The sequence below is a fragment of the Felis catus genome, chromosome C2 (assembly GCF_018350175.1).
Source record: "Felis catus isolate Fca126 chromosome C2, F.catus_Fca126_mat1.0, whole genome shotgun sequence".
Classification (NCBI taxonomy): Eukaryota; Metazoa; Chordata; class Mammalia; order Carnivora; family Felidae; genus Felis; species Felis catus.
The window spans coordinates 150,526,145-150,549,831 of NC_058376.1; the positions used below are offsets into that span (position 1 = coordinate 150,526,145).

Sequence of the window (23,687 nt, forward strand, 5' to 3'; positions counted from 1 at the left end):
AGCGGGGGTGCGTGAAATGCCTGGCTTAATCCAGAGGGAACACTGTGGATGCCAGACGGCTGATTCTGGCCCAGTTCTACCCATGTGCATGCACGTGTCTGCCTGCCTCGGCTGGGCCAGAACAAGACCCCATGGCTGGCTGCGTGTGATGAACTGGGGTGTGACAGAGGCCTGGGGTGTATATTTATTTGACTTGATATGAGTCTTACGATGATCTCATCGAATACAAGGTCGGGGGCGGGGGGAAGCTTTGAGGATTAAGTTATATGTACAGGTATCTGGGGCAGAGGAGGAATTTTTCTAGTTTGGGAACTGCTCTGAGTCCCGTCATAGGAGCAGAAAAGCTAAATTGGCAGAAGCCGAAAGGACAGCGACACCAGGGTGTTTGTGAGATACGGAGGCAGGCGGTACGCTTTGAGGTCCGTGGGTCACTCCATGAGACAGGGATGGTCAGTGGCCAGGGTCTGGCAAAGGGCCTCCTTGCCCACTGGGCTCAGCAGGTGTCGAGCCTACAGCTCATCGTTCTTCTAGAAGCCTATACAAATGCTTTAGAATCAGAAGATAAAAGAGAACTCTTAGGCCCGGGAGCATGTTTTGATACATAATATTAATATATTAATCTATATACCAACACAGCTGTAAGATTTGATTCGCAAGTGTGTTTTCTAGAGCAAAGGGCCCATGAGGGCAAAGGGAAGGGTGCAAGGAAGTCGTAAGTTGGCCTGGATCTGGCTGGCCTGGAGCCCCTCTGTGAGAAGGCACGTGGGCAGCAGAGGCCTGGTGAGACCTGTCCTCTGGGGGCACTGCTGTCCTCCCTAGATATCAGTGAGGCCCCCAGGCAGGCCCGTGAGAGGGGGCTGTCCACTCACACTTGGGAGAACCTTTCCGAGCTTCCCCCAGATGACGGAGGGAGGCGGTGGGTGTAGGTGCTGTGGTCCTGCGGCTTCCTATTGAGGATTGATGCTAATGTGACCTCCCCATTGCACACACCAGACCACGAGGCTTGGGAAATTCAGGTTACACTGTCTGTGACACTTTGGGCAAATAACTTAACCTCTCTGAGCCTCCATCCCAAAATGGAGATCATAGCATCCAGCTCAAGGGGCTTCTGAGATTAAATCAGACAGCATATGTCGTGTCCACAAAGTGTCTGGGGCCAGAGCTGTGAGCCGCCCCTCCTCCCCTCGCCAAACTGCCCCACCGGCTCTAGATGGGCCTGTTACTGCCTGACTTACGTGCCTTCCATTATGTGCCACGCTCTCGAAGCATCTTTCCCTGCCTACGAGGTGTTTTGAAGAATGTTTTTTATTGTTCTTTCCTGAAAAAAGTTAAACTTTGCTGCTCTCCGTTTCCCAGTTTTTTTCCTCGTCAACTAAGAATATCTTAAAAAAAAAACACATAAAACAACAAAACACTGTGATCTAGTATTGTCTACCACCATCACCACAGTTTCATAAAGAAGAGATAACTTGGGGCGCCTGGGTGGCTCCGTCGGTTACGCGGCCGACTTCGGCTCAGGTCATGATCTCTTGGTCCGTGAGTTCGAGCCCCGTGTCGGGCTCTGTGCTGACTGCCTGGAGCCTGGAGCCTCTTTCGGATTCTGTGTCTCCTTCTCTCTCTGACCCTCCCCCACTCATGCTCTGTCTCTCTCTCTCTCTCGAAAATGAATAAACATTAAAAAAATTTAAAAAAAGAACATAATATCACAATATAGAAGGTCTATCCTAAGCAACGACAGTAGGTGACCTGACATGGACATTCGGACAGCCCCCCACCCCCCCGCCCTGGGCACTCACACATAACCCCGACCCTGTATCTCCCTCTGACTGCAAGCAGACTGAACCATATGTACTGCTGATGCAATAAAAACAAGGTAGGTCATTGCCTAGCTGGGAAACTGAACGAATTAGGTCCTCAGACATTGTCTGCTGTTTCTCACCGGCGCTAACTTAATGCAAAGCCTTCGGGAAGAGTCTCCTCTGTGCCAGGGCCCTGGCGTGGAGCCCTGCAGGGGATGCAGAGGTGAGTAAACCGTGGTCCCTGTCCTCAGAGAGCAGAGAGGGGAGAAGGACACGAAGACCAACGGCAGGTAGCAGAGGGGAGGCCCTACCCTGCCTGTGAGCCACAGGCTGCAGACCTGCAGAGGCCACGCCGGTATGTGACTTTGGGGTTGGTCTGGAGGCACAAGAAAGAGGTGAAGAAACCACGAAGTTGGGCTTCCGGCCTCAGCTGGAAGGGCACCGGCCTCGGAGGCTGGAGGGCACAGCCTGGGGCGTGCAGACGACAAACAGGAGGGAGGCGGGGGCAGGGCAGTGCCCCGAAGGCCAAGCTCAGGAGTTTGAGTTTTGTGCTCCCGGCAATCAGGCGCCACCGCGGGTCCTCGCTGCTGCTGTTCTCAAGAGCTGGCATTTCCTGAGCACTGACTGCATGCCAAGCTCTGGGACAAGCACTGGCCTGGCCTTGCCTCCCCGAACTTTCCTGAGCGCCCTCTGAGGCAGGTATTCTGATCACATCTCACAGAGGAGGAGATGGGCCTTAGAGGGGGGTTTGCTCGTCAGCAGTCGGCTTTGCACCCAGACCCGCCCGATTTCAAAGCCAGGTTCCTCCCACGCCGCACAAGAGGCTTAGGCTTCAGGAAGGCGGTTCTGACCGGCAGAGGAGGCACAGATTTAGGGCTGGGGAGGACCCGTGGCAGAGAAAAGCGTCGGAAACTGTGACTGCAGCTGGAATCCAAGGTCACCGGGGCCCCGGGGTGGGGCAGCTGCGTGGGAGTAGGTGGTGAGCAGTTTTCTGGAAAGAGAGCTGAGAGCATGCTGTGGCTGCAGGGTGGGGAGGGACACGGCAGGACAGGCTGTAATCCCAGTGGAGGGACCCGGTGCAAACTGACGCCAGTAAGGAGATTTAGATGCCGGCAGAGAAAGAACGGTTCACTGGGCTCTTGGAATAAGGGACAATGTAATATTTCAAAACTCCTTCTTTTTTAAGTTTACTTATTTTGAGGGAGGGAAAGAGAGAGAGAGAGAGAAGCAGAGAAAGAGAGGGGGAGAGGGAAGCCCAAGCAGGCTCCGAGCTGTCAGCGTGGAGCCCGATGCGGGGCTCAATCTCACCAACTGTGAGATCATGACCTGAGTTGAAATCAAGAGGCCGTCGCTTAACCGGCTGAGCCAACCAGGTGCCCCAAATCTCCTTTCTGACAACCGAGAGGCTGTGATTACCAACGGCCGGGATGGAAAACCTCCAGGTCATCTATTTAGTCTTTATTTTGCATCTATCATTTTTGATGTCAAGTGTCCTGAGCAGACTGGGGGGACACAACCTCCAGAGGTGGCTTTGGCAAAAAAGGGAAGATGGGGGGAGTGTGGAGCCCTCCAGGTCTCCTTTCAGCCCTGTGATACGTGAGTGCTCCTCAAGGGGCTCACAGGAGAGCAGACATCCCAGGTACTGGAGGAAAGAACTTTTTAACAGGGCCCTTCGAGGGACCGGTTTGAACACAAAGGGGGCCTGTCATGCAGCACAGAAAAGTCCTTCAGGAGCTCACGGTGCATCAAACACACATGGGCCCCTGCCGAATGCTGCTCCCGAGACCCCTCTAGGAGGGAACAGAAGAAGAAAGAAGGCGGCCAACTCAGAGCTAATGTGGATCCATCGGGTGCCATTGTGACTCCAGGCTTCTCGTTACGGCATTCAGCCCTCACAACAACTGGACATGGTTGATGTTTTAATCCCATCTTTAGAGATGAAGAAACTACGGCTCAGTGAAGCAGACGCAGAGCTGGGACTTGAACCCAGAGACTGGCCTCCCAAGCCCATGCTCCTTCCCACCTGTCATAGCACCTCCTCCGTGCGCATAATTCCTGGGACCCAACGGTCTCTAGGAAGCGATGGTGGAACTGAATTGTATTGAATAATCAGGTCACGGAATAACGGATCAGCGAGAGAAGGGCATGTGAGAGCCCTCGGAATGTTCTGCACCCTCGACCGGTTGACATCCGTAAGAATTTGGCCACACCAACCACCAAGCCACACAATAGAGCTTGAGATCTCCCTGGTGACAAGCTCTAGTTCTGAGCCTTACTGAACCCACTAGGACTGAGCACCAAGGACACTCAGTGGGAAGGAACGCGGTCTATAAGGAAATCTGCTCTAAGTGTGGTCCGGACTTGACGGTCTCCTCATTACTTTTCTGTCCCATATTACAGGTGCTTTCTTGGCTTTACAAAATGCTTCCATCAGACAACCAGAGGAAGCAAGGAAATTTGTCCAAAAGCCCCGATTTCATGTTTTTTTTTTTTCCTGTTCAAAGGTAAGAAAAGAAACTCCATATGTCCTCTTAAATAGTTGACAGAAATCTGCTGGAAAAACTAAATGCAAATACGTTTCAGCTCTCATAAAACAGAAGGCGCTCTGGCGATGCCTCTACAACCCGTCAAAATACGTTCTCCATGAACAGACTCATGTCCCTGAAGTGACTTGATGAAAGTGGGTGACACAGAATTGTAGAAAGAAATTGGAGCACAAACCTAATACATTAGCATGTGTAATAAAACGAAGCTACGAACCGTAACAGAGATTAGAGAACTGACCTCTTAGGAACGTTTAGGTTCTTAAATCACCTTGGTTTTCATGGCCAAGGCCATTTATGAAAGAAATAAATATTTTCCTTTTTTTTTTTTTTTTGAGAAAGAGAGAGTGAGTGAGCGTGTGAGCGAGTGGGGGAGGGGCGGAGGGGGAGAGAGAGCCTGATACAGGGCTCGATCTCACCACCGTGAGATCCTGAGCTAAGCCAAAACCAAGAGTCAGATGCTTAACTCACGGGAGACACCCAGGTGCCCCAAGGTTTCCTTTTTTATTTATTTAAAAAAAATTTTTTTTTCAACGTTTATTTATTTTTGGGACAGAGAGAGACAGAGCATGAACGGGGGAGGGGCAGAGAGAGAGGGAGACACAGAATCGGAAACAGGCTCCAGGCTCTGAGCCATCAGCCCAGAGCCCGACGCGGGGCTCGAACTCCCGGACCGCGAGATCGTGACCTGGCTGAAGTCGGACGCTTCACCGACTGCGCCACCCAGGCGCCCCAAGGTTTCCTTTTTTAATGGTGATTACAGAAATGAGTTTTTGAAAATGTGCTATCTGTACTTTTGTTCCAGAATTAAACTCACTGGTCTGCATGTTTTCCTGAGGGCACTTTCTTGCCCCCTCCCCTGTTCATGCTCTCTCTCTCTCTCTCTCAAATACATAAACATTAAAAAAAAAGAAAGAAAGAAAAATAGTTCCTGGGCACCTGGGTGGCTCAGTCAGTTAAGCGGCTGACTCTTAGTGTAGGCTCAGGCCATGATCTCACGGTTTGTGGGTTCAAGCCCCGTACCAGGCTCTGTGCTGACGGTGCAGAAATGGCTTGGGATTCTCTCTCTCTTCCCCTCCCTAGCTTGTTCCCTCTTTCTCAAAATAAATACATAAAAACTTAAAAAAAAATTAGTTCCTGATCCTGATTGGAAACATTTCTCCACTGCTGGCGGCAGCCAGGGTGCTGCCCAGGAACACGCTCACATCTACAGAAGCTTAGTGGGACGTGAAACCACCTTCCACGTTCACTGGGGACGGAAGCGGCACATGGCAGCCTGGGTGATCTTGGTAAATGTAAGGTCCTCCTTGTCACTTCTGCTGACACCTTCCCAGATGTTCCCTATGTCAAAGCAGAAGTTCCCCGCCTGGCCCTCTGTCACCTTCCCTCACTGCCCTCCCCTTTGCCACGGTGCTCGGGCCACCCTGGCTCTTTCATCTGTTCCTTAAAGTTGTCCAGGTCATTTCCAAAGCATGGCTTTGCTTGTGTTCCTCTGCCTGGAAAGCGCTTCCTTTTGATCTTTGCCTGCCTTCTTCTGTCTTGCCCTTCAGATCTCGATCCAGGGGACACTTGGCCAGAATGGTGTCTGAAAAGACCTTCCAGGACTCCCCTTCCTCCCAACTCCCTCCATCACTGCCCTGCTTAACCTTCTTTTGAGCTCTTATCTCTATTTGACACCTTGCTCTCAACCTGTTTACATCTTTCTCAGCCGTCTCCTCCAGTAGAAGGTAAATGCCACGAGACAGGGGACTTTTCTCTCTTATCCCCGCTGTATTGCAGCTCTTGGAATAGTTCGGCCATTATTTGTTGGATAAATGGCAAGCGAACAGGGATTCAGACTCCAGAGCTTTAATCTTTCTTTATTGTCTCCCGTAAGTACCGTTGGGCCTGCAGACCAGGAAGATCCATTCATTCCTTCATTGGAGGGAAAATTAAGGATGTTCTTCTCTCGCTGCATCTTCCCCTCTTCCAAATAACTAGTGAATGTTTGTCCCAACACCATTTATTAGAAAGTGTTCTTTTTCCAAGCAGGGGTGACAGGTGGGTGGGAATCATGAGATAAATCGTGAGTTAAATTTTAGTATATTCTAGGGGCGCCTGGGTGGTGCAGTCGGTTAAGCGTCCGACTTCAGCCAGGTCACGATCTCACGGTCCGGGAGTTCGAGCCCCGCGTCGGGCTCTGGGCTGATGGCTCAGAGCCTGGAGCCTGTTTCCGATTCTGTGTCTCCCTCTCTCTCTGCCCCTCACCCGTTCATGCTCTGTCTCTCTCTGTCCCAAAAATAAATAAACGTTGAAAAAAAACTTTAAATTTTAATATATTCTAGACTGTACTTCTGGACTATTTCATTGTATCTTGTATCACTATCTCACAAATTTAATTACTATGACTTTATTTTTTTTTAAGTTTATGTATTTTTTTTGAGAGAGAGAGAGAGAGCACAAGCAGGGGAGGGGCAGAGAGAGAGGGAGAGAGAATCCCAAGCAGGCTCTGTGCCATCAGCACAGAGCCTGATGTGGGGCTCAAACCCATGAACTGTGAGATCATAACCTGAGATGAAACCAAGAGTCGGATGCTGAACTGACTGAGCCACCCGGGTGCCCTTTTAATTTTTTTTTTTAAAGTAGGCTTCAAACCCAGCACAGAGCCCAATGCGGGGCTTGAACTCATGACGCTGAGATCACGAACTGAGCTGAGATCAAGAGTTGGATGCTTAACCGACTGAGTCACCCCTAATTACTGTGCCTTTAAAGCATACTGTAATATCTTAATACAGGGGTCATCTTCATTAGTTTTTCTAAATATTTCTCAACTATTCTTGACTTTCTTCCCTATCCGATGATTTTTGAATCCATTTGAAAAGTTTAAAAAACATCTGGTTCAGATGTTGATTTGACCAACATTAAACTTCTACCCTAATTTTGGAAGAATTCTCTTACATTATCTTTTCTTCCATCAGACTGCTAGGTTTCCTGGAGAACTTCAGTTTTCTTAAGTTTTAAGTTATATATATATAATTGTTATATATTATATATATGTTATATTTATACAAATGTTATATGTTATATATATATAATTGTTATATATAATTGTTATATATCATATATATATATGTGTGTGTGTATATATATATATATATGTATATATATATATATAATTTGTTTCCATTTTATTTGCTCTCCCCAACTCCCAAACTTGGTTTGAGATTCATCTACAAATTTCACTGCAAATTAATGGTTAAATTAGAAACGCTTGATATGAAGAGTTGTAATGTAAATCCTAGAATTGACACTTGAGTTGTCCTATGTAATTTTGCTGAATGATGTGGATTTATGAATACACCTGCTACTAACAGACCTTTTCTTCAAATAGAATGGATTTTTATTTTGCATTTATTTTGCTCAAGGTTACTTGCTCTTTATGTCTCAGGTAAATGTTTGTGGTCACTGATCTCACCCAGGCCTTCCTTGCCGTGTGGGGACCCTTCCTATTTGCCCACACTGTTTCCTTTCCCTTTCTATGCTAGAGCTGTTTCAAACCTTGAAACTTCAATTCCAATACCCCCTCACCTTCAGAAGACAGACTTGCCTTCTAGTTCAGAGAGTGGGAGAAAAACCCAGAACATAAGACTTCTCCAACTTCCTGACATCAAACTTACGCACTTCCTTGTGTCTGGACCAAATCTGTCTGCTATTCCAGTGCTGATGCCCCATCTGTTTTCTGGACCCCATCCCTCTCCATTCCCCCGAATCCCTTATTGTTGGACAGTAAGGTCATTGTTTCCCTACAAGAATAATGCGATGCTTGGTGAACTGCACTGATATACCCTTGGCTGCTTGTTCAGTTTTTCTGTAGGATAAAGCATGGAAAGTACAATTAATTGCTGGATCGAATGCTATGCCCCCTTTGATTGCTCAGAGCTACCCAGTTACCACTGTGCTAACATGTGCCCCTACTATTTTGTGTCTATTAGACTGGCTGTTTCCCTGAGTTCTTACCGACTTTGGTCATCGTTCTTTTTAATCGTCCAATTTGTTAGGCAAAGTGACATTTCGTTATTTCAATTTGCATTTCTGTTGCTTGTCTAAACGAATGATGAGCTTTGCCCTGTTCATGGCTGTCTTCCCAGAGCCTCACTGTGCACTTGTTGAACGGGAAAGATGAATGCACAAACCATACGCTAAGTTCTGGGCTAGGTGTTGTATTGAATACAGTTGAAATACAGATGAAGTGAGATATTTTTTTCACATGCTTATTGGTCATTCACGTTCTTTCTCCTTCCTTCCTTCCTTCCTTCCTTCCTTCCTTCCTTCCTTCCTTCCTTCCTTCCTTCCTTTCCTTCCTTCCTTCCTTCCTTCCTTCCTTCCTTCCTTCCTCTTTTTGGTGAATTGCCTGCTTACATGCATTGCCCTTTTATCCATTAGCGTTCTGAGGCTATTAATTTTTTGCCCATTATATATTTAAGCAATATGTCTTTCCAGTTATTTGTCCTTTAATTTTATGGTTTGTGAAAAATCAACATGTCTTTTCCCTCCAGAATTATTGAGATATAATTGAGACAGAACATTGTGTAAATTTAAGGTGTATAACAGGATTTGATACACTTTTATATTTTGAATGAATTACCATAATAGGGTTAGTGACTACCTCAATCATCTCATATAATCCTTTTTTTTTTTTTTTGGTGTATAGTGAGAACATTTAAGGTTTACTCTTAGCAACTTTTAAGTATATAATACAGTATTATTAACTATAGTCACCACGCTGTATGAGTCTCAGGACTTATTCATCTTATAACTGGAAGTTTGTACTCTTTGACCAACATTTCCCCATTCCATCCATCCCACAGACCCTGGCAACCACCATTCTACTCTTGGTTTCTAAGAGTCCAGCTTTTTTAGATTTCACACGTAAGATCATACAGTATTTATTTTTCTCTGACTTATGTCACTTATAACACTCTAAAGTTTGTCACAAATTGCAAGATTTCCTTATTCTTCATGGCTGAATAATACTCCATTGTACCTATATGCCACATTTTCTCTATCCATTCATCTGTAGATGGATAGTTAGATTGTTCTCATATCTTGGCTACTGGATAATGCGGCCATAAACACGGGAGGGCTGATATCTTTTCCAGATCCCAATTTCATTTCCTTCTGATAAATGCTCAGAAGTTGGATGACTGGACCATATGGTAGTTGAACCTCTATACTGTTTCCCACAATGGCTGCACGAATTTACATTCCCATCAACTGTATACACAAGGGTTCCCTTTTCTCCACATCCTCACCAACACTTGTCTTCTCCTATCTTTTTGATGACAGCCATTCTCACAGGTGTGAGGTGATATATCAACGTGGTATTGATTTGGATGTCCCCCATGACTGGTGATGTTAAGGGTTCTTTTTATGCACCTACCTCTTGGTCATTTGTAGGTCTTCTTTGGAAAAATATCTATTGAATTCCTCTGCCCACTTTTAAATTAGGTTGTTTTGCTTTTTTTTTTTTTTGCTATTGAATTGTATGAGTTCCTTATATATTTTGGATATTAACCCTTATCACATAGACAGTTTACAAATATTTTCTCTCATTCTGTAGGTTGCCTTTTCCTTTTGTTGACTGTTTCTTTTGTTATTCAAGAACTTTTTAGTCTGATGTAGTTCCTTATTATTTTGTTGCTTGTGCTTTTGGTGGTGTATTGTCATATCATTGCCATGCTAACGTCAAGGAAATTTTTCCCTCTGTTTCTTGAGATGTTTTAGAGTTTCAGTCTTTGATTCATTTCAGGTTAATTTTTGTGAGTAGTATAAGACAGGGGATCATTTTCATTCTTCTGCATGAGGTTATCCAGTTTCCCCATATTGTTTATTGGAGTCTATCCTTTTACCATTCCGTACTCCTAGTTGAGTATTTGAGGGTTTATTTCTGGGCTCGTGATTCTGTGTCATTGACCTGTATGTTTCTGCTTATGCTAGTACCGTACTATTTTCACATCTCTGGCTTTGAAGCATAGTCTGAAATCAAGAAGTGCAATTCCTCCAGCTTTGTTCTTCTGTCTCAGGACTGCTTTGGCTATTTGGGGTCTTTTGTGGTTTCACAGAAATTTTAGGATTCTTTGTTCCATTTCTGTGAAAAACGGTATTGGAATTTTGATAAAATTTTGATGGGGACTGCATCGATTCTATAAATGGATTTGCATTGTATGAACATTTTAACTATTAATTCTTCTGATCCATGCACATGGGGTATTTTTCCGTTTGTTTGCGTCATCTTCAATTTCTTTCATCAAAGTCATAATTTTCAGAGTACAGATCCTTCACTTAGTTGGTTAAATTTCTTCCTAAGCACTTTATTGTTTTTGATGCTAATATGAATGAGATGATTTTAATTCTTTTACAGATGTTTCTTTGTTAGTTTTTAAAAACACAACTGACTTCTGTATGTTGATTTTGTATCTCACAAATCTACTGAATTCTTTTGTTAGTGCTAACAGTTTTTTGGTGGAGTGTTTAGGGTTTTCTCTATATAAGCTCATATCACTTGAAAACAATGACAATATTACTTCTTCCTTTCCAAATTGAATGCATTTTATTTCTTTTTCCTACCTGATCATTCTGGATAGGACTTCATGTAATATCTAGAAAAGGAGTGGTAAGAGTGGGCCCCTTTGTAAAGGAGGAAAAGCTTCCAGTTTTTCACCACTGAGTATGATGTTAGCTGTGGCTTGTCATCTCTGAGGTATGTTGAAGTATGTTCCTTCTATACACAATTTGTTGAGGGTTTTTATCATGAAAGGGTGATGAATTTGGTCAAATGCTTTTTCTGTATCTACTGAGAGGATCAAGGTTTTTATCCTTCATTATATTAATGTAGTATATTATATTTAATGATTTGCATATGTTGAACCACCTTTGCATCCCAGGGATAAATCTCACTTGATCACGGTGTAGGATTCTTTAATGTGTTGTTGAATTCAGTTTGCTAATATCTTGTTGAGAATATTTGCATCTATATTCATCAGGGGTATTGGCCTGTAGTTTATAGTGTCCTTATCTGCCTATGGTAAAAGGGTAATGCTGACCTCATGAAATCACTTTGGGAGTACTCCCTCTTCTTAAGTTTTTGCATGAGTTTAAGAAGGATTGGCATTAATTCTTCTTTAAGTGTTTGGTAGAATGAACCACTGTGCCATCTGGTCCTGGGCTCTTCTGTGTTAGGAGGCTTTTGATTACGGATTCAGTACTCATTATTGGCTATTTAGATTTCCTATGATGACTCATGAGTTTTCTTCATGATTCAGTTTTGGTAGGTTCTGTATTCCTGGGAATTCATTCATTTTTTTCTAGGTTATCCAATTTGTTGGCATATAATTGTTCATAATATTCTCTCATGGTATTTTGTATTTCTGTGATATAGGTTGTTATGTCTCCTCTTTCATTTATGATCTTACTTGAGTCTTTTCTCCCTTTTCTTAGTCTAGCTAAAGGTTTGTCTATTTTGATTTTACCCACACAACAAGCTCTAATTTCATTGATCTTTTCTTTTCTTTTTTTGTAATGTTTATTTTTTGAGAGAGAGAAAGAGCACACGCGAGTTGGGTTAAGAGCAGAGACAGACAGAAGAAAGAGAATCCCAAGCAGGCTCTGGGCTGTCAATATGGACCTTGATGCAGGCCTCAGTCCCATGAACCATGAGCTTATGACCTGAGCTGAATTCAAGAGTTGGACGCTCAACAAACTGCACCACCCAGCTACCCCTCACTGATCTTTTCTATTGCCTTCTGGACTCTATTTCATTTATTTCTGCTCTGTTCTTTGTTATTTCCTTATCTTCTGCTAGCTTTGGTCTTAGTTTGTTCTTCTTTTTCTAGTACCTTGAAGTATAAAGTTAGGTTGTTTATTGAGATCTTTCTTTTTTAACGTAGGCATTTAACGCTATAAACTTCCCTCTTCGAATTGCTTTTGCCAAATTCCGTAAGTTTTGGTATATTTAGTTTCCATTTTCATTTGTTTGAAGTGGCTTTTTTTATTTCCCTTTTGATTTCTTTTTTGACCCACTGATTTTTTGGAGTGTGTTGTGTAATTTCCACATATTTGTGAATTTTCCTGTTTTCCTCCTGTTATTGATTTTTAGTTTTATACCACTGTGGCTGTAAAAGAAATTTAGTATGGTATCAACCTTTTTAAATTTGTTAAGACTTGTTTTGTGACCTAACATATATTCTGTCCTGAAGAATGCCCCATGTAAGCTTGAAAAAAATGTGTGTTCTGCTGCTATTGGATGGAATGGTGCAAATGTCCATTTGGCCTAAAGTATAGTTCAAATCCAACCTTTCCTTATTGATTTTCTGTCTCTCCCCTACTCTTATTGTATTGTTATTTATTTCTCTCATCAGACCTGTTTGTATTTGCTTAATATATTTAAATGCTCCAATACTGGGTGCATATATATTTATGAATTTATATGCTCTTAATGAATTGAATCCTTTAGCATTCTAGAATGACATTGCCTCTTATTATAGCATTTGAGTTAAAGTCTATTTTGTCTGATATAATTACAGCTACCTCTATTCTCTTTTGGTTTCCATTTTCATGGAACGTCTTTTTCCATCCCTTTACTTCAAGCCTATGTGTGTTCTTAAAGCTGAAGTGAGTCCTTTGTAGGCAGTGGGTAGTTGTGTCTCGATTGGTGAATTTAATCTACTTACATGTAGAGTAATTATTCACAGGTAAGGACTAATGAATGTATCTTATTAACTGGTTTCTAGCTGTTTTGTTGTTCTCTTGTTCCTTTCTTCCTCTCTTGCTGTTTTCCTTTGGGAATTGATGACGTTCTGTCATGGTACGCCTTGACTCCCATCTCTTTATCTTTTGTGTCTCTACTATAGATTTTGCTTTATATCGTAAGGCTTACACAAAACATCTTCTAGATATAGCAGTCTACTTTATGCTGATAACAACTTAACTTCAATGGCATACAAAACTACCCTCTATTCTCCCCCTTTATGTTTTTGATGTCACAATTTACCTCTTTTTATATTGTGTATTCATTAGCAAATCATTGTAGCTATAAGTTAATTTTAATATTCTTGTCCTTAGTCTTTTTACTAGCATTAAGTGGTTAAGACACTACCATATTACAGTATCAGAGTATTCTGAATTTGACTATATATTTACCTTTATCAGTGTGTTGTATATTTTAATTCATTCATATTATTAATTAGTGAATTTTCATTTCAGCTTGAAGAACTTTCAGCACTTCTTGTAAGGCAGGTCTAGTGTTGCTGAACTTTTGTTTGGGAATGAATGTCTTTATCTCTACTTCATTTCTGAAGGAAAGCTTTGCCAGTTAAAGTATTCTTGGTTGGCAGGGTTTTTTTTCCCAGCACTTTTTAGGAGGGGGATGGGCAGTGGGGGAGGGAGAGAGAGACTCCTAGGTAGGCTTCATGACCAGCATGGAGCCCAATGTGGGGCTTGATCTCACCACTCTGAGATCATGACCTGAGCCAAAATCGAGAGTTCGATATTTAACAGACTAAGCCACCCAGGTGCCCTTTTTCTTTTCTCTTCTCTTTTTTCTTTTCTTTTCTTTTCTTTTTCTTTCAGCATTTTGAGTACCTCATTCTACTCCATCTTGGCCTGTAAGGTTTCTGCTGAGAAATCTGCTGATAGCCTTATGAAGATTCCCTTATAAGTGTAAGTTTCTTTTCTCCTGCTGTTTTTGGGATTCTCTTTTGGTCCTTTATTTTTGTTAGTTGTATTATTATGTGCCTCAGAGAAAATATTTTTGACCTTTTTGGGGACTTATGAGCTTCATGAACTTGGATGGTCAAATCTCTCCTCAGATTTGGGAAGTTCTCAACCATTATTTTTTTAAATAAGCTTTTTGCCCCTTCTCCCTCTCTTCTCCTTCTTGGTCTCTAGTAATTCACAGATGGCTTCTCTTGATAGTATCCCATAGTTCATAGGCTCTCTTCACTCTTTTTCATTCTTTTTCCTTTGTTGTTCTCTGGCTGGATAATTTCCAAGATCCTGTCTTCTACTTCACATATTCTTTCCTCTGCTTGATCCATTCTGCCCTTGATATTCTCTACTGCAGCTTTCATTTCATTCATTGTGTTCTTCAGCTCCAGAATTTCTGTTTGGTTCTTTCTTATGATTTCTGCCTCTTTGTTAAACTTCTCATTTTGTTTTATGCACTGTTTTCCTACTTTTGTTGAATTAACTTTCTGTATTTTCTCATAGCTCATTGAGCTTCCTTTAAAAGCTGTTCTGGGGTGCCTGGGTGGTTTAGTCAGTTGAGCGTCTGACTCTTGATTTTTGCTCAGGGCATGATCCCAGGGTCATGGGATTGAGCCCTGAATCGGGCTCTGTGCTGAGCATACAGCCTGCTTGGGATTCTCTCTCTCCTTCTGTTCCCCACTTGCATGTGCTTTCTCTTTCTCTAAATAAATAAATAAATAAAAAGCTGTTTTGAATTCTTTACCAGGTAAATCACAGATATCCATATCTTTGGGGTCAGTTACTGAAAGATTATTTTGATCCTCTGGTGGCATCACGCTTCCTTGATTTTCCATGTTCCTTTAAGTCGTGTTGCTGTCTTTGCATTTGAAGTAGCAGTCACCTCCTCCAATCTTTACTGGCTGACTTCAGGAGAAAAATACCTTCCAGCAGCTTTACTAGGGATTCTGAGGCTTTGTCAGACCTTCTATGGATACTCATGCTCTACACTTCTTCCTCCCTCCTGAGGCAGAATTCTTGAACTTGTATGCCTTCTCTCAATTCTGCAATGCTCCAGGTTGAGTGCTGACAGCCTGCCTTTTGCTTTCCAAAGGGCAGTGCTGTTATCAAGTCTGTGGCCTCTCCCGTACTCACAGGTTCAGTCCTGCTTTGTGTGTGTGCTCACTAGCCATCTGGCAAAGCTTCTTCTCACCGCAGCCACTGGGGGTATCCTTGTAGGGGAGCCTGTGGATGAGGTGTCCTAGTGGTGGGCAGGACTCTAGAAGGAGTCCATGATGCAGTTAACAGGATCTGAGTCCATCTGATACATTCTGAGCCCTGGCTGCTGTTCCTGTAGCTTCTCGCCAGCCCCTACTCATGTAGCTTATGACTCAGTATTCTGGATGGGGCAAACTGACCTCTTTGGTAGTGTCCTGCACAGCTGGGGAGGCGGGGTGCTCACTCACATGCTCTTACTTTCCCCCATGGGAGACATCATGGGCCACGCGCCACCCTGGGGGAGGGGTGAGGCAGGTAAAGTCAAACTGTTACTTTTGCCATCTCCAACGTGTCCAGGCTCGGACTGGTTTTGCTCCAACAGGATGTTGGAACTTCTCTGATGGACTCCTGGACCTTCCACATTCCTAACCGCATATATGTGCAATTGTCTAGGTCAGTGTTCTCCAGGGGCTTCTAGACCATGGCTGAGATGGGCTGCAGCTGGCTGATGGGACACATCAGGTCCACAGCTGGGCCTGGGCTCTGTATTCCTGTTACTTGATGCATAAGTGAGTGAGACTCATCCTGGGACTCTATCCAAATCCTTTTCATTCTTTACAGGTTTATGGAGAGCAGCATATAGTTTTCATCAAATTCCTAAAGAGACCAGCAAGACTCAAAAGGGTCATTACTGTTGAGTTTTTACCTTCCAATTTATCAACTATTTTTCACTCAATACTTATGAGTGTTCATGAATTTCCTACTACATGTTAAACACCAATCTAGAAATTTATCAAAATAATTATGTTTTCCCCCTTTGATCTGTGAATATAATGAAAAGTATTAACAGGTTTCCTAAAATTGATGTGATTACATTCCTAGACAAAATCCTACTTGGCCACTGTAAATTATTATTTTAATATGCAGCTGGAAACATTTTGTTAACATATTAAGAATTTTTGAATATTTATCAACCAGTTAGATAGTATGCAAATTTTTGGTGGTATGTGGTTTTTGGGTTAGACTCAGACAAAGTTTTTAAATAAATAAAGTGGACTTGTATACCTTTAATTTTTTAATGCTAAATCATATGGGAGTAGTTGGTACCATGAACGATTAATGGATTTTATTGGCAAGATCATGGGGACTATCTTCTTTTTGATGATAGTTCTTTGACCACTTTGCCAATTTCTTCTGTCTGGTCCGTTTTGCTCATTTACTTCTCTTAAAATACTCAATATTAAAAAAAATCATTACAAATATCAAATTATTCACCTACAATTTTACATAAATCTTAAAGCCACACATACTTATTTTTCAAATGCATGTACATGCTCTTTTGATTAACAACCTAAGCATTTATGCAAAATAATTTGCCTTCATGACTCATCATATATGGATTTGATCAATAATGAAATATTATAATATTCAAGACATTTTTGATATTTACAACAAGTTCTCATTGAGGAAAAACTCCCTAGGTGCTTTGAGATGAATATCCTTCATTAGAATTATCTGTTTCATTGGGAGTTTTTTTTTTTCTTTTAATGGAATATGTGTTGAATATTTCCAAGGGCCATTTTGGCATCAGTTGGGATTATCGTGTGTTTTAAAAAAAACAGTATTTACTAAGCAATTTATTAAAACAGTGGCGTGTCCTGCTATTGCCTCCAGTTTTTCATCCTGAGAATAAATGTGTTAGTTGTGTGGGCATGCAATTCGAATATTACAACATTTAGTTTGCTAATTATTTAGGATTTTGGTATGTGTGTTTGTAGGTCAGACTGGTATATATTTCTTTCTTTTGTTCTTATATTCTCTCCACCCAGAAGTGTTTTCCAAGAGCACACTCCTACTTATTCTGGGGAGCTGCCTGCACACAGTATGTTCTTTGGTCTCTCTCCCTTCTTACCTCCTGTGGTCCCATTTCCCCAGGGGATCCTACTTTTGAGCTTTTGTGGGCCAAGAACTCTGAACCAGTGCTTTCCTATTTGCAGCCTTCTAGGGCAACTCTGCCTTTCTCTCTTCCAACCGCATCTGTCCTATGTCCCATTCTATTGCTGTCGCTGAGGCAACCTCAGTTTTTCTTGGCCTTTCAGATAACACCTGCATTTCACAGAGACGTTAAGGAATCTTTGCACTGGAGTTCTGGACAATCTTTCTCTAGTCAGTTCATTTTCTGCCAAGGGAAGATGGTGTTCTGCTGCAACCCCAGTGATCCAGGAGAGAACCTGGAACTCTTCCCAGGCAGGCAGCCAGGCCCCTCCCCATACACACACAGGATACGGTTGTGGGAATCAGTGACGCCAATGACATCCTGAGTGGTATGGAGTCTCCTCACCTGTTCAAGCACCGTGGATAAGAGCTGTAGTTCTCAGTGGATGGCTAAAGCTTCTCCCCGCCACCCCAACGGTTAAATGGAAAGTTAGAAAAGAGGCTCTAATTTTTCAACAGGCACAGGCCTACTGAGGTGAGTCACTTGTAAGATACAAGTCAGTATCTAACACTATATTCTCTCTGGCACCAACTGAAGATGAAGACATTCTTCTCAAATAGAATATGACCTTGGTTGAAAGACACTGGATCCTTATGTGAATGGCGAGTTATTTTACGGGGTGTGACACATGTGGACAAACTTGCCTTTATGTCAACACTGATATCAACGAAAAGTTTTTCACAAGCACATTAAACTTTAGAAACCCTAGGCTCTAGGTTTTCTGGAACAGTTAGTAGATCGGTCTCCTTGATCATTGACCAGGATTGTGTTTTTCTGTCCCTTGAGGTTAGTAAATGGGGAACAGCCAGGAGATACACACATTTGTCTCTTGTTTGGGGAGAAAGTCATTTAATAGTTCAGGGAAGTCTTAATACTTTAATGAAAATTGTTTCAAGAAACTATAAATATGGGTGATATGTGCAGGTCTGTGACTCCGTTGGAAAGCAAAGCACAATGATCCAGCCACTTATAATAATAATAAACAGAGCCACTTTAAATAAAATGCTTTTAGGAGCCTGGATATACAAACATTTGCCTATAATGTAAGAATTTACTAATTTGGGCCTTCAACAGACACTCAACATTCCATGGACATCTTTTGTCATATAAACAGTGTCTTAAATGATACTCATGTCAGGAAACAAAAATCCATCTAATCTGTTACGTATCTAGACCCATGGGACTTTGGAGCCTGCAGGGACATTGGGGACCACTGCTCCAAGCCTGGAAAGATTAGGGGGCTTACAGGAGATCCAGCCCCTGAAAGTAGTCTCCAAACTCAGGCCAGGAGTTCTTAGCCATTCTTTTGCGCCTTCTTTCAGGAATGCTGCGCTTGCATACCTAGAAGCAGACAGTTCTAAGAACCGCTTTGTCCATGACTTTTCTGCCAGAACCATCGGCATGACCGCCTGCCCAGTGGTAGAGGAGAAGTAAGTGCTCACTCCTGGGCTCGAGGGATCACATGGTTGGTAGGACTGACCACTGCGGTTTGACGGAATACGATGACTTAAGGAAAGAGCGACTCTTTGGGAATCCGGTTCCCAAGAGGTTTCTGGGCTTGCCCCAAGCTCCACAGACTTGTTCTACAGTTGGTTAAAATGCAGATGGTGCTGACTATCCCCCAAGTGCCACCTATATGACAAGTTTGCCTACGGCAAAGGGCTCACTCCCATCAAGGTAAAGCATGTTTCAGGGGCACCTAGGTGGCCCAGTCAGTTAAGCATCCAACTTCGGCTCAGGTCATGATCTCATGGTTCGTGAGTCTGAGCCCTGTGTTGGGCTCTGTGCAGACAGCCCAGAGCTTGGAGCCTGCTTCGGATTCTGTGTCGCCCTCTCTCTGCCCTCTCCCGCTCGTGCGTGCACCCTTTCTCTCTCTCTCAAAAATAAACAAACATTTAAAAAAAAGAAAGATAAAGAATGTTTCTGAAATGGTTCTTCTGCTGTTGGATAGGATTCTGAAGTCCCAGTTCCCACATGGGTCATCATACTAAGGACACTAAACAGCCACTGATGTCATGTGTCTACGGGAACAGGCACATTCCTCTGCTTTGGCTCCTGGGGAGCAGGGCCAGTGGTGGAGGCAGGGGACAGTAGGGCCTGAGCAAAGCTCTCTCTGTGTGAGGCAAGGCTCCTCTTAGTAAGGCAAAGGCCATTAGCAGCCAATCGGGCATCTGGATTTCCTCACTGCCTACGTGTGAACACCGACGTACGGTCGCAACCCTGGAGTACTTGCCAATCGGGGACCCTACATTTCTCCTGTTTGGTTACTGGCCTAGTCTGGTTTCACCCAGAACCGATCTGAGATAGGGATTTAGTTCATTCGGGAGGTGATCTTGGGGAAGTAGTGGTGGAGGAGGGGGAAGTGGGGCAGGGATGGGAAGGGAGTCAATGGGGATGGCTCATCAGCGTGGGTGCCCAGAGCTCAGCGTGCCGGGGAGGCTCGGGGAGTCAGTGTAGCTCTGCCCCAGAATCATCATGCCAGTGGGGGCCAAATAGCTGGAGAGCATTTACTTTCTTCTCGCTCCCAGCCTGCCTTCTGTGCAGGAAGAGGGGCTCCTGCCGCGTCAGGTGTCCGCAGGCAGTTGGACTTTGGGCCAAGGGGCACCGCCACAGTAAGATTAGGGGAGCACCGGCAGCTTCCGAAATAGTCACTTTAGTGAGTTCCACTCCCAAACCATGCTGTGCCAAGGTCACGGTTATTCTCTCTCTCTTTTTTTTAGGTTTATTTATTTTGAGACAGAGTGCAAGCAGAGAAGGGGCAGAGACAGAAGGAGAGAGAGAATCTCAAGTGGGCTGTGCAATGTCAGCACAGAGCCCGATGCGGGGATAGAACTTACGAACCACGAGATTATGACCTGAGCTGAAATCAAGAGTCGGATGCTTAACCTACTGAGTCACCCAGGCGTCCCAGAGATAGTCCCAGGTATTCTGATCCTAAAGATGGGAACCTGGGGCGTCCTGACGCCCTGGCTTTCCACTTACATTCTACGTCGCATGACAGAGCCCCAAAGGTGGCTACAGACCTAGGCTTGACGTACTAGGTGCTGACTGCAACCAGGTGCAGAGCTGTTCCTTCAGTCCCAGCAGACCGGATGTTATCTCACAGCAGTGAAGTTTATTTTCCTGGAGGTTGTTCCAGGGGATATGATATTTGCTGGCCTCCTGCTAATGTGCTAAACCCAATGCTGTATCACTCAACCCTTACAACTCTATTCGTGGGTATGATTATCCTCATTTTACAGATGGGGCCAAGATGTGTTTATCTAATCAACAATGAAGCCCTGGGATGGGTCCCAGGGATGAACTGAAAAATAAGACAGGTGTGGGCCTGTCGGTGGTGTTGGGAGCAAAGCTCAGGGACTGGAAGGCAGTTCCGGCTGCTGAGTGCAGAAAGGACTGGAGTACCACGCAGGGCCTGGAGGGACAGGGGGAGGAGCCCGGGGGTAGGGTACGCCAGCTTGTTCAAAGCACTGGCGGCGAGTTAGGTTATTAACCACAGTTCACAGAGTTTGCAAGTTGCACGGTTGGTATTCAAACTCAGTCTAATCGCGAAGCCTATCCCTGTATCTTTCTGCTTCTAAATAATATTGAAGATAGAAACCTGTGTTTGTTTTCCCATCCCAGAGTAGCCCTCTGCCTGATACGTGCTAATTATCTGTTTTTGTTTGCTCATGTGGATTTTTGCATACAACAGATCTGATTGATATTTTCACGCACTGATTCATGATAGGCTGGGGAAAGACTTAAATTTCGAGAAATGGACATATTTGGGAGCTTGAATAAAAGCTAGCGTTTTCAACAACTCTCCTCACTTCTTGCTCAGTGAGGCATGGGGAAGGATAGGGGAGCTAAGATTTTTGCCCACCGGCTCCTCCTTTCCCTGTTCACTCTCTGCCCAGGAGAACCCCGTGCAGATTGGTGGCTGTGCCTCCAGAAGGTGACGCCGGCTGGCTGATGGAGGGGTGGGGTGGCGGGCGGGAGTGCATGACTCATCAGGGTCTGGAATGCCAGAACAGCGGGAGTTTTTGGAGCCTTGTGACCATCAGGCAGCAAAGCCAGTAGGATGTAGAGCCATTGTAAGAAATAATGTGATATTCTTCAGTTACCCTCTGGCTCTTAGTTCTGGCAGACAAACGATGACAGTAATGGGGTATTGGTTCAAGTAACGGAGAGAAGCAAAGCCCACTACCATTGAGGAAGCAATGGGTTGGAGCCCACATCCCTGGGAGGGGCTGCCTGCGAGGGCCAAGCTCCATGCTCCAGCCCATGGGCAGGCCAGTGGAAAGATGTGCGCACTGTCCACAGGCAGGCGACCTGATAGATTTATGAGTATAAGGACTCAAAGGTTATGGAGGGTGGGGTGGGAATGAGTGAAAGGCAGAGTCTGAGACGTCGGAGGGTTCGGCGGCTCAGCGATGGGAGATGGTCCCCACACCCCTCGGGGCCTGCTCTTGACCACCTGCGGTCATTCCTGGCTTGGCCTGGCTCCCCCATGGCACCCATCTGTACTACGGAGCTTGGCTCCAACAGCCTGCCTACAGAGCAGATGAAGAGGGCTTCTTCCCCCATTCACATGGGCTACCGGTAACTTGTTAGCCTAGGTAATGTACCCTCAGAATAGGGGGACAAACCTGACCACAAGCGCAAAGAAATCTAAGTGTTTCTAGGCGAGATCTTATCTGAGTTACAGAAGAAGCAGCTTGCTGTAGAAGGGGCCTGTGATTTAAGGCCAAGCAGGTTTGTGAAGCGGCCCCAGCTCTGAAACTTACTAGCTGTGGGCCTCAGGTAAGTACCTTCAGAACAAGCCTGTTTCCCCCTGTGCGTCTTCAGAGGGTTTTTATGAAATGAACGAACTAACATAAGCAAAGCACCAGGCACATAGGAGACCCTCAGCAAATGTTAGCTTCTTCCTCTTCCATTGGAAGCAGCCTTATCCCGACTCTAATGTGGCCAAGTCTAGCACGGATGTGCTTTGAGGAGCTGTAGAGGGAAGGACAGGGGGTGGAGCACTGACTGGGGGGCAGGGGGTCTGGGACCCCCTTTCTGCCAGGGGTTCTTCCCGCTGTGGTTTTCAAGCAATGTCCGTAGGTGTTCGAGGTGGGGTGGGGTTGGGTTGGGGTGGGGTTGTCTGTGCTGACAACTCAGAACCTGGAGCCTGCTTCGGATTCCGTGTCGCCCTCTCTCTCTGTCCCTCCCCTGCTCACACTCTGTCTCTCACTGTCTCTCAAAAAGAAATGTTAAAAAAATTAAAAAAAAATAAATTATAGTCTCGAAAGTAAAGGGCTGTCTGGTGAAGGACAGCAGGAGGAGGAAACAGGGCTCCGGAGGCCCGGGCCACACGGGGCCCTTTTCCTGCTTGAACTACTCAGTGCTAAACAACTGGGGTTTCTGGGGTCTCCCGTGTGCACAGGATAGGCATTTGAAAGACAGCTCTTTGGGGGCACAGGACACTTCGGCACAAATATAGAACTTTCCCCGCACCCCGGCCACACAAAACAAGCTGTCCACCGGTGGCTTCACGGTGCTTACCTTCTTGAGCTCTTCCTGGACGCCCTGGCTGTTGTCTTCAGAGGACAGACTCTCCTTGGGGTTCTGAGACTCCGTCTTGGGCTCCGACTCCTGATCGTCCCCCGAAGAGGTCTCCTTCTCGCTCACTTTCATTGCTAACTCGTACAGCCTGTTTCTCAGTTTCTCTTCCGTGGCGGCCGCCCGGCTCCGAGGGTGCCTGGCGTCGTTGCTGGTGTCGGTCTCCGACAAATCACCGGATGCCTAAATGCAAGTCAGAATCAGGAGCTGAGGACTCCTCTGCCAGAGTCCTGGTGCTCGTTCCCCATCACCCCCCGGGGAAGGGACTGTCCAGGAAAATCAAGCTCTCTTACCTGACCTGCTTGCTCTACAGATGGCCTTTTCCTTTCCACTTTTACTTACTCAAATACATGCACCTTAATGCTTCGTTAAAGCGACCATGCAGGTGAGCGCCTGTGCTCAGAAACGTGTTCAAATTCAGCGTTTTTCGCTCACAAGATGCTTACGCGGCGCCCACCGAGGCAGCCCTGTGTGGGTAGTAGGAGGCTGAGACACCTGGTTGGCGACCCCCTTGTGGAAGGGACACACTAAAACCTCAGGTGCTAACTGTCCTGGTGGTAAGTACAGAGAAGGGGGTGGGGAAGGATGCTCTGAAGGCCCCCCTAAGGGGCACTTGAGGGCCAGAAGATGGAAGAAGCTTTCTTATGGAAATGGCCATACAAAGTGCAGCAGTTACCGAGCTAAAAGGGAGACAGGGAAGGACAGCATTCTGGGCAAAAGGCAAAGATTTTGAGATGGTGTCAGGTCTTTGTAGGTAGGTAAGCAATACTGTGTGACCTTCCTTTGATAATTACAGTCCCAGCTTAATAATGATACCTTTGGCTC

The 23,687-nt window shown here is 44.7% G+C and overlaps 1 protein-coding gene across 7 annotated transcripts in view; it reads right to left on the reverse strand.

Annotated features, from left to right (window-relative positions):
* Positions 1-23,687, reverse strand: part of MYRIP (myosin VIIA and Rab interacting protein) — a 374,212-nt gene that overhangs the window by 28,448 nt on the left and 322,077 nt on the right. For all 7 annotated transcript variants that reach the window (XM_019810899.3, XM_045037827.1, XM_011286243.4 and 4 more), the window contains one exon: positions 22,806-23,045. In XM_019810899.3, coding sequence (XP_019666458.3) covers positions 22,806-23,045 — 240 coding nt within the window. The remainder of the gene's footprint in view (positions 1-22,805; positions 23,046-23,687) is intronic.